Source organism: Hordeum vulgare, chromosome 4H, assembly GCF_904849725.1.
Source record: "Hordeum vulgare subsp. vulgare chromosome 4H, MorexV3_pseudomolecules_assembly, whole genome shotgun sequence".
In the NCBI taxonomy this organism is placed as follows: Eukaryota; Viridiplantae; Streptophyta; class Magnoliopsida; order Poales; family Poaceae; genus Hordeum; species Hordeum vulgare.
In genome coordinates, this window is record NC_058521.1 from 229,707,417 (window position 1) to 229,719,417 (window position 12,001).

Sequence of the window (12,001 nt, forward strand, 5' to 3'; positions counted from 1 at the left end):
TAATTCCCTTTGTCCTTCGGTATGTTACTTGCACTACATAATGCATGCTAGAATTTAACCGACCGAATTTGTTAATACTTACAAACTTAATTGACATGATGATAGCCATTGATCTATAGCTCTTATGCATTTGAATCCTACACGAGTTTTGCACTACATAATGTGTACGTTCACGTCATGCCTATGCTTTTCATGTTAGTCATCTTTAATATGTTCATGTCTTGCATCTAAATAACTAACATGATATAAATAAAATTCCGTTACAGAAAGTTGCATTTTATAAGATCCATATTAAATAATCATGGCATCATATGATTAACACTTGTTAAATTCACCAAGTCTTGAGATGTCAACACAACTTTGTGTTTTGTAAAATGCATAGTAAATCAACCATGCTTCATATCATGTTATGTAATTTTCTGTAATAAAATTTTATTTATATCATGTTAGTCACTTTTACTATGGATCTTACAAAAAGCGACTTTCTGTAACAAAATTTTATTTATATCATGTTAGTCTTTTAGATGTAAGACATGAACATGTTAAAATGATTAACATGGAAAGCATTGGCATGGTCTTAACATATACATTATGTAGTGTGGTAGTCATGTAATATGCAAATGCATAAGAGCTATAGGTCAATGGCTATCATCATGCCAAGTTTGTAAGTCTTAACAAATTCGATCAGTTATACTATGATGCATTTTTAACAGAGTTTTCATAAAAAAAAATCTTAACATAGATGAAAATGCCACCATTGCATAAAACATAGAAAAATACACACCATTCATACAAGGTACGTTTTCATTGGATGTACGAATTAAAAGCTACAACTATTTTTAATATAAAATAGTGTGACTCTTTCAGTAGGCGTCACACAATGTAGTATGGATCCTTTCGCTTAGACGACACATAATGAGGAGTGTGACCTTGGATGCCACGTTAGCTAGAAGTATAGCACTCATACGTCACACGCTATATAGCGTGTAGTATGGCGTCCGTCTCTCGAGTGTCATACAAAAAGGGAAACGATTCGAGCCGGTGCGCCGGCGGAATCGTTCGGCCGGTGGCGCGCGGCCCGCACGGCTGGCTTGCCAGGCTTGCAACATTTTTTCGTCCAGATTTGCTGCAACCACATTTAAATTTGCTACAACCGTTTCTCATTTTGCTATAACTTGTGCATTAAAAAAAGTTACATTCACATTTGGTTGCAACTCAAGTTTGTTGGATTTTTTTAGAAAAACCGGCGTTTGATTTTTCTTACAACCGTGTTAATTTTTGCTACAACCAGTATCATTTTTTGCTGCAATCGTTCATTAAAAAGTTGCATACACGTTCATGAGAGTTGCAACCCGAGTTCACTAGATTGTTTTGTTGCAACCCACATTTTGTTTTTGTTACCACACATCATCAATGTTTTTTTTTGCTACGACCATGTTCATATTTTTCTGCTACAATCATATTTTTACTGTAACCATAGACAAAATTTGCTGCGTCGTGGCCTAAATTTGCCGCATCGAGGAATTTTTGCTGTATGGGAGATCTAATGGTGCGGTCCGTGGATCTGACGACTGACGACTGTTGTGGGACCGCCCACCCGGTACTGTCCATAAAAAAGGTTAGATGCGTGAATTTCTTCGCATCATAGTTTATTTTGTGAATTAGTTCTGTCTATATGTCAATTGTATCCATTTTGCCGGGATCTGGTAGATATGCTCTTACCACCGAAAGAAGTCCTCTCTGCTACCAGTGACCATCACTACCACCGTCGCATGGAGGCGGACGGCGCCGCCGCCGCTGCGGCTACAAGGGGAAGGGAGGCGGAGATCATAGAGGCCCTCCGCGCGCGCGTCCCCTTCTTCAAGAAGCAGGCAGAGTGAGCGACTTCTCCACCTCTTCTCGTTTCCCTTTCTCGGGCTAGTTGCCTTCTAGGGTTTATGCCTTCTAGGGTTTTTGTCTGGGCACCGCGCGGCGCGAGTTGCTGTCCGAGGGTTTCGGCGGCGGGGATGGGCAGCTTCGGAGTTCGAATTTCAGCCTGTCGCTCGTTGGTGTATGTTCTATTGTTCTGGGGTTTTGGTCGTCTGGATTCAGTTTAGTCTGTGCGATGGTGGTGGTCGAGGCAAGTAGATGTGTTAGACTGTACATGTGCATAGCGTAGCACATACGCTTGGTAGTTGAGATATGATCGTGCTGCCTGTCCTCTGTGGTAGTGGCGCATGATCCCAGGTCGTGGAACTCCCCCATGATCTTCAGGCCTTGTTTGACAGAAGTGGAATTGAGAGGCTTGGGGAGGAGGGGATTTCAGGGGATTTAGTGAATCCCCCTCTTCCACCCAATCTCCTCAAATCCACTTGAAACCCCTCAAACCCCTCTAATCACAATCCTCTTTATATGAAACAAATGTTTGGTAGGCAGGGAATGCAATATTGTACAAACGTCTAAAAATGCAATCTTTTTATCAGGAAGAGCTTGCTACAAAATTGTAAAGGTCTCCAAATAAAAATATGACCTGCTAGAGGGGAATAATTTTGTAGCAGCATAAATTTGCATGAATTTGAATCGATATCTCATCACATGCATGGAGTATATCGCAGCAACAATATATGTTCTTGTAACATCATTACTTGGAATCAACATGCCATGTGTGATCTTTCACAGCAACAACATTTCACACAGCCACAAAATATTTGTATCCAGCAACACAGAATACTTGTGCAATTGCTCACGATCAGTTTTATCCAGCTTTTGAGTGTCCCAACAAAGATAATGCAACACAGGATAATACAACACATGTGTGATCATCCAGCTTTTGAGTATGGAAGATAGTACTAGCAGAATAGAATAGATGACACATATCAGAATAGAATAGATGACACATATAACCTGAGAGTGGAGAACCAATGTTGCCATAAATTAAACTAGAACCAATTCAACTAGAGCCATATAGACTAGATATCTGATATAACTACCCTCTGCCAACAATGAAATCAGGAATACAAGTGCGCACACATATCTCAGCTGAAAATTCAATTAACACGCAACACTGAACTGAACATTGATTTCACAGTACAATGGTCTGAACATTGAACTGAAGCACTAACACTGAAAATTCAGTACATTGAACTGAAGCACTAACACTAAAAATTCAGTAAACTGAACCGAAGCACTAACACTAAACTGAACATTCAGTTCACAGTGTTCCTAGAGGTGTGAGAATTCACATTTCTAATATTGTTTTGCATTACTTTTGGTACAAATAGCAAGTGCTTCTTCAGTGCTCTCCCTGAATACCTAATAAAGTGCAGGTATGTTTTGCTTTACACTAGCACTCTGTATCCTCTTCGATCATGGAAAAAATTTGTATTGCGTAAAATCATGCTTTCACACAGAAGTGCAGTGGCTGAACCTTGCAGTTATCTCATTATACAAAATTGCAACTAAGATTCATTTCACAGGCTAGAGAATACCACACCTCGAGCAACGATCCTAGTACTATCCTGGAGTGTGTATGGGTGAAAAAAACCCAAGATGAGTGTCCATACAATCCACTGCATGCTGATAAAAAAACAACTAAATAGCCACCTAAATAACAACCAATATTTGAAGGCTACTCAACCTATGTGCCGTGTTCTGCAATTAGAAGAGACATAGAGACAAACTCCACGATAGAGCCATGTCCGTTGGGTATCGGACAAGGAGCAAGAAGAGCCGGCCCTAGGGTTTGCAGGGGAGGGGATAGAGAAGTGGAGGAGATGGGAGGAATCACCTCGGGGAGAACCAGCGGAGGAGAACGTCTACGCTCCTGCGGCGGTGGGTCGCCTCCTCTCGACGGCGGCGAGGGTGTCGCTTTGCCCGTCTCTTTCCTTCTTTCCCTGCGTGTTTGGAAGGCGTGTGGACAGGAGGGGGGATCGAAGGGGGATGGAAGGGATTGTGCTGTGCAAAACACGCGAAACAAATGGGCTGACGGGGCTTAGGGAGGTTTCTGGGCCCCACAGGGTTAATCCTTTGGAAACCCGTCCACCCCCCTTTCGTCAAACGAGGCCTTAGGCGGGGCTGTAAACTGCATATAATCCCCTGCCCATGAGAGGCAAATGAGTGTGGCGTGTTTTCCCCCTAATCCTTTCCCAAACATGGTATCAGATAATCTTGATCCCGCTTTCGCCGCACTGGAGCACACCTACGGTGACACAGTCCCTCCTGCTGCCCCCCCTCGCCACCGGTCCACCTGCTCCTGCTGCCACCGCTGCAGCCGTCCCTGCTTCCACAGCCAGGGCCGGCGCCCCTGCCCCACCTGCTCCTGCTGTTGCTGCTGCAGCCGTCCCTGCTACCACGGCCATGGCCCTCGCCCCAACACCACCAATTGCTGCTCTGCCTGCGCCGGCCATGGTGGCCGTGGCGCCGCCTCCTCCCTCCATCCCCTCGTCCAAACCGTCGACATCCGCCGCCATGTCCCAGTCACGTTGGACCTCCTTGCCGGCAACTACACCCAATGACGCCGCCACTTCGAAACGGTCATAGGGATGTTTGGGCTCCGCGATCATGTCGATCCTGAGGCGCTCCCGCGTCTTGACCATCCCGAGTGGCTCATGACCGACCATGTCGTCGTGCACTGGCTCTACACCACCATCTCGCCGGAGCTCCTCGATGCCGTCATGCAGCCTGAAGACATGACGATCGCTGTGTGGTCCGCCATCGACAACCTGTTTCGCGACAACCACCTCGCCCGCACCGTCTGTGTCGACGCCGTGTACCACATTGTTGTCCAGGGTGACATGTCGGTCATGCAGTATTGCACCAAGCTGAAGAACTTCATCGACCAACTCCGGGACCTTGGGCAGCCGGTCACCGACACGCGGAAGTCTTCCAGCTTCTGCGCGGCCTGAATCGTCAGTACCACTTCGTCATTTCTCATGCGACGTCGCAGGTGCCCTCCCATCCATCCTTCAGGTGCACTCCTTCCTACTTCTGGAGGAACACCGCGTCGAGCAGTCTGCTCGGTTGCAGTCCACCCATGCCCTGGTCACTGGCTGCGACTCTCCACTGACACCACCGCCCCCTGCGTCCAACAACAACAACCAGCAAGGGTGCGGATGCCGCCGTGGCCGTGGCAATGGAGGCCAGGGCGCCCCCTCGCTCCCTCACCGTCAACAACACCGCGCCTCCGACCGTCCCCGCCCCTGCACCAGGCGCCAATTCCTGGACCGGCCCGACGCCAGAGTGCTTCGCCCGCACCCCAGCAGGCCATGTACGCCGCACTCTCGCCGCCGGCGCTTCCGCTGCCCATCTACGGCTCACCTAGTGCCTACCTGTCCAGTTACGCGCCCTCGCCCCCCGTACAACACCCCCGGGGTCGGGCCGTCGTTGTCTCCGTCACCAACATGGGAGATGGCATCTCTCCAAGCCGCCCTCCACAGCGCCACCGCCGGGCCATCTTCCTCCGGCGCATCGCAGGAGTGGTAGCTCGACTCAGGGGCGGCCTCGCACATGTCTTCGTCTCCTGGTAACCTCCTCTCTGTCCACCCCTCTCGATCCACCTCTCACGTCGTTGTTGGCAGCGGGGAGTGCCTACCCATTACCCACATGGGCACGGGCTCCCTGATCGGCCACACCTCGCCGATCCAGCTCTGCAATGTCATTGTCTGCCCTTCCCTCTTTAAGAATCTCCTTTCTGTCCGTCAACTCTGTCGAGATAACCCAGTAACTGTTGAATTTGACGCGTTCGGTTTCACTGTCAAGGACCTTCGAACCAGGGTGGCGATCCTCCGATGTGATCCCGGCGGTGATCTGTACCCTGTGGGACGCTCGTCATCGCCCTTTTCGTCTCCGTTCGCTGGCGTTGCCGTCACTAACCTGTGGCACTAGAGGCTTGGTCACGTCGGCACGTCCTCCACCTCCCACTGCACCCATCGCCTGCATTTAGCAGTCACACCCGCATGTGTGCTCTGCCTGTCGTTTAGGCAAACATACAAGCCTACCATTTCAGTCATCTTCTAGTTTTAGCATGTTTCCCTTTCAAACTTTGCACCTTGATGTATGGACGTAACCACTTGTAAGCATTCCCGGATATCAATTTCACTTGGTTGTGCTCGATGACTATAGACACTATGCATGGACCTTCCCTTTGAAACACAAATCTGAAATTTTTTCTGTTCTGACGGATTTCTTCGCTTATGTTCATACTCAGTTTCAAGTTCCCATCCTTGCTCTCCAGACAGACAATGGGCGCGAGTTCGACAATCACACTGTCCGTACTCTCCTTGCTCGCCACGACACCCACTTCCGCCTCTCGTGCCCGTAAACTAGCCAGCAAAATGGCAAAGCTGAGCACGCCCTGCGAACCCTCAACGATGGCGTCCACGCCCTCCTCTTTCATGCCCCCATGCCGCCGCGGTATTGGGCCGAAGCCCTCAGCACTTCCACGTACTTGCTCAACCGTCGGCCGTGTCAATTCACCGCGCCGCGGTCACCGCACGAGATGCTTTTGGGCGTGCCACCCGACTACTCTCTCTTTCGAGTCTTTGGTTGCCTCTACTTCCCCAACCTCGCCTCGACCTCGCGCCACAAACTTGATCGCCGGTCCACCGCGTGCGTCTTCCTTGGGTTACCCCCTTGACCACGGTGGTTATCGGTGCTTTGACCCCATCTCATGCCGCGTGTTCACTTCCCGGCATGTGACCTTCCACGAGGATGTGTTCCCGTTCGCCTCACCGCCGTTCGCCGCGATTGCGCCTCCACCTGCGGCCAGTTGCTGGCTAACTTTTGTGCAAGTGCCGATCGCTCCCTCGCCTCCCCGCATGCAACGTTGCCGGGTGCTTCGAACACGGTCGGCGCATCCATCTAGCGTTCAAGCTCGCCCGCCGTATCCTCGGCGGACGGGTTCAGCGGCTCACCATCCAGCGTGCCGTTTTCGACTGCCAACATGGGCGTTGGCTCTACCATCGACGGCCCCACCGCGGGCACCTCTTCGTCAGGCACCTCCTCGTCGAGCACGATGTCTCCAGTCCGCCCTTTGTTGCGTCTGCGCCGCCACCACCAATGCGCGCGGTCACCCGCGCAGTGTGGGATCTTTCGGCCTAATCCGTAATACCACGACGCTGCTGCTACCACGACGACGGAGATCTTGCCGGTGCCCAGCCCGGTTTGCGTGGCAGTGCGTGATCCTAAGTGGCTCGCTGCCATGCAGGCTGAGCACGACACTCTTGTTTGGAACGAAACATGGGAGCTGGTGCCTCAGCCTCCTGGTGCCAACCTCATCACCGGCAAGTGGCTCTTCAAGCACAAGATGGATGCCGATGGCACGCTGGAGCGCTAAAAGGTTAGGTGGGTCGTGCGCGCGTTTTGAAAGCGTGCCGGCATCGACTACGACGAGATGTTCTCACTGGTCGTCAAGTCGGCAACGATTTGTACGGTGCTCACCATCGCTACGGCTCGCCGGTGCACCACCTTGACGTCTCCAACGCCTTCCTCCATGGCACACTCGCCGAGGAGGTCTACAACCTTCAACCCGTCGGCTTCGTCGACCCCAAGAGCTCGCACCATGTGTGCCGGCTCTCCAAGTCTCTCTATGGGCTGAAACAAGCCTCACGTGCTTGGTTCCTCCGTTTTGCCGGCTTCCTCGTGACTATGGGGTTCGTGGCCATGCGCTCCGACTCGTCGCTGTCCGTCTACCGTCGCGGCGAGGACACGGCGTTCCTCCTTCTCTATGTGGATGTCATAGTGCTCACTGCCTCCTCTGCAGTTGTCCTCGAGCGCGTCGTCGCCCAGCTCACTGGTGAATTTGCGATGAAGGACCTGGGCGACCTCCACTTCTTCCTCGGCATTCGCGTGACACGCACGGCGGCTGGGTTCTTCCTCTGCCAACAGCAGTACGCTGAGGAGCTTCTCGATCGCGCCGGCATGGACACATGCCGTCCCTCGCCGACGCCCATTGACACCAAGGCCAAGCTGCCCGCAACCGATGGCCCTCGTGTTGACGACCCGTCTGCGTACATGAGCATCGTCGGCGTCTGGCTCGGGCAACTCCTCGGCGAGCTCCTGTCTCCGGTGCACAAGGCCACACTGGTGTTTTTCGACAATGTGTCCGCTGTCTACCTCTCCGCCAACCCAGTGCACCATCGTCGGACGAAGCACGTGGAGATAGACATACACTTCGTTCGTGAACGCGTGTCGTTGGGCCAATTCTGTGTCTTGCACATCCCCACTCGACAGCAGCTCGACGACATCATGACCAAAGGCTTGCTCTCGGACGTTTTCTCTGAGTTCAGGTCCAGTCTTTGCGTCGCTGGCGATGACGTCATGACTGCAGGGGGGTGTTAGACTGTACATGTGCGTAGCGTAGCACATACGCTTGGTAGTTGAGATATGATCGTGCTGCCTGCCCTCTGTCGTAGTGGCGCACGATCCCAGGTCGTGGAACTCCCCCATGATCTCCAGGCCGGGCTGTATACTGCATATGATCCCCTGCCCGTGAGAGGCAAATGAGTGTGGTCTGTTTTGCCCCTAATCCTTTCTCAAACAAGATGCAATAGGCTGCACTGATTGCAGGTCCGTCCAGAATGTGGCACTGTGAGGACCGAGCTAGGACGAACACACATGGAATTCAGATCACACTCTTAATTTCAGAGGAACGGTTACAAGAGGAGATCTAGCTAGGGTTCGTGCCGCCTAGGCGGACGATTAGAGCCAGCCGGGACACGGCGGCCTAGGGTTCTACCCTATGATGCCACAGCTGGGGCCGAATCCTTGGCTTATGAGCCAGAAAAGTTACTGAAGGTAAAACTGAAAACAGGAAATAGAACAGTGCGAGTGTCCGAAAGTAAAAAGGGACAGCACGATGAAGATAAGCCGTTGGATCGACGATCGACGATGGGGCTCGAGCTACTCCAGGCGCGAAGCAGTAAGTGAGCGCCTAGTCGGTCGGATGGAGATTGAACGATTGAGCTTGAATCATCAGGGCCCGCCTCTTCCCTTCATTAACTGAATCTAAGCAGCTGCTGCAGGCTAGTGCCTGACAATTTCCCCGGGACAAGATCAGACGTGTCCTCACGGATGAAAAGCAGGGAAAACCATCTGGATAAACCCGGAATCCTCCCAAGTAGCCTGCTCCGCTGGCAAGTTTTTCCATTTGATCAGCCATCTAACGATAGGGATTTCAATGTTGCCCTGTTTCCTGGGAACAAGTTTACGCTCTAATAACTGCTCTGGCTCAAGTAGAATTGATCCATCCGTGTTCATGAGTGGTAAGTGAGGATTGGGAACAGCCTTAGGGCCCAAATGCTTTTTGAGTTGGCTTACATGGAAGGTATCATGCAACTGGCATCCCTCTGGTAACAGGAGCTTATATGCAGCATTGCCAACTTTCTGCAGAACTCTGAAGGGCCCATAATACTTGGATTGGAGTTTCAAATGTCTGCGAATGCTGAGGGAGGTATGCCTGTATGGTTGGATCTTCAAATACACCATATCACCAGGCTGGAAAGATCTTTCAGATCTATTCTTGTCAGCAAAGAATTTCATCCTTTCACTAGCTTTCAGCAATTTTTCCCTAATGATGGTAGCAGTATCTTCAGGTGATACAGGGAATGGGTTGTCAGTGTTATCCAACTCAGGATAGAGTGCTGCTTCAGCAATCATAGTGGGTTTCCTGCCATACACAGCTTGAAAAGGTGTCATCTTATGGGCAGTGTGGAAGGAAGTGCTGTACGACCGTTCAGCTAGGGAAATCCAGTAGCACCACTTCTTTGGCTGATTAAAGGCCATGCATCTAAGGTAGTTTTCCAAGCATTGGTTTACCCTTTCTGTCTGACCATCAGTTTGTGGTTGATAAGATGTGTTCAAATGAAGTTTAACTCCTAATTGTTTGAAGAGATCCTGCCACAACTGACTAGTGAAGACTCTCTCTATCAGTGACAATGACACAAGGGAGTCCATGCAACTTGAATATGTTGTCAATGAAAGCAGTGGTCACTGATCTGACATTTATGGGGTGTTTCATGGGAATGAAATGACTATATCTAGTGAATCTATCCACACTACAAGGATCAGATCTTTACCGTTTGACACTGGCAAGCCTTCCACAAAGTCCATGGAAATGTGAGTCCAAGCAAACAATGGAGATGGCAGAGGCTGTAATAAACCAGGGTACTTGCAGTGTTCTGGTTTGTTTATCTGACATACAGGGCATTCTTTGATGAATTCCTGTACAGCTGCTTTCATACCAGGCCAAGAGAACAACATTTTCACTCTTTGATAGGCGTCGGGTGCGGCGGCTTGGGCGAGTGCGTGGGAGTGGATCGGTTGGATCTGGTGGGTTGGCTTCCTTCGATTTCCTTCAGGAGCAAAGGATCACGTGTACTAGTACTAGTTGACTAGTACGAGTACGAGACTCCTCTGATTTGGCTAGACAGAGGTACACAGCGGATTAAACTCCAGATCAGATTTTGGAATTAATGACAATACATCGTTAACCCTCAATCGGCTCCGATGCCAATGCTGGATTTTACGGCCTACCCTCTGTTCCTCACCCTTATCCGTGGTGCCGCTCACAATGGTATTGAGGCCAGAGGGTAGAGACCAATATATAGAATTATTCCGGTTTAGTTTAAACCGTGTACAGATAAGTTTCCAGATAAACAATCTGTTTAAACAAAGACTCCAGATTAGCACAACCAACCACGATCATTAGTAATCAAATAGGAGTCTTATACATTTATCTGTAATAAGGTCTCATCACGCATGTGTGAGTCATGCGCCGGTTTTGAATAAATTCCAATTCAAACCGGCAGGCTTTCAAACAATCCATATTGCCAAATTATGGACAACCTGGTCATTTCTATCATGCTGTACCCGGGATATATAAACATAGTTTAATTTCCAGTACACATGTACTGTGCTTCCAGCATGTAGTACCGGCTTCCTCGGACAAATTTCCGTCCAAGTTTCCATGTAAATGTTACATGTATATGATGCTTTCAATTCCACATCAACAAGTTTCAGGAGATAAAAATAACAGTAAAATAAATGTTGTAAGCCACACACACATATACTGAATATTCCAACACGTATGACTCAAGAGGCCTCTACGTGGACATAAGGGGGGGGGGGGGGCTAGCAGCAATTATGCACTAGCCCTTTCCATCAATTCGGACTTTTGGTTGCGTTGGCTAGTGTATGAAGCTTAACACCACCAACAGCATCATCCATTAATCTGTGGAAGTTACAAGCAGGAGTTACTTCCAGCTGAGAGGGGAGTGTCTCATCCTTGAGTGTAACTCTTTCACCAGTTGGAAGTTTAATGACCATGAACATCTCTTGATAGTCCATGAGAACAGGACTGACTTGGCACAACCAATCAGCTCCTAGGATCATATCATACCCTTGTAGTTGCAGTATTCTGCAATCTGTTTCCAATTTATGGCCTTGTATGGATAGAGAGCAGTTGTGGGCTATACTATCAGTCCATAGTAATCCACCATTAGCAACTACAACTTTCAGCTTAGGAGCAGGACATCCTCGAGGTCTTCGAGCTGCTCTACGCGCTGCGCGGGCGTGGTTTCAGCAAGCTCAACCAAGCGCTGCTAACCCTCCTGCCGAAGCGCGCCGACGCCCACAGGCTTGGTGACTACCGGCCGATCTGCCTGATCCATATTGTGGCTAAGCTCTTTGCGAAGGTTCTGTCCTTGCACTTAGCCCCAAAGTTAGACGGCCTGGTGAGCCGCTACCAGAATGCCTTCATTGCCGTACGCACGCTCCATGACAACTTCATCCTCGTCCGGCAATCCCTCAAGCTGCTTCACCACCTGGGTGCACCGAGAATTATGCTCAAGCTCGACCTCACTCGGGCCTTTGACTCCATATCCTGGCCCTTCCTCTTCGAGGTCCTGCGCCAATATGGGTTCGGAGCGAGATTCCGGGAGTGGCTGGCCATCCTCCTATCGTCGGCCAGCACCCGCGTCATGCTCAACGGTGTGCCCGGCCCCCCGATATGGCACCGCCGCGGGCT

General features: G+C 50.1%; 1 protein-coding gene across 1 annotated transcript in view; it reads left to right on the forward strand.

Annotated features, from left to right (window-relative positions):
* Nucleotides 1-1,690: 1,690 nt before the first annotated feature.
* The window catches only part of LOC123448434 (triadin-like), a 59,227-nt gene continuing 48,916 nt past the window's right edge, over nt 1,691-12,001 (forward strand). Inside the window, exon 1 of the mRNA XM_045125309.1 lies at nt 1,691-1,876. Within this exon, the coding sequence (XP_044981244.1) occupies nt 1,713-1,876 (164 nt within the window). The 5' untranslated portion in view covers nt 1,691-1,712. The remainder of the gene's footprint in view (nt 1,877-12,001) is intronic.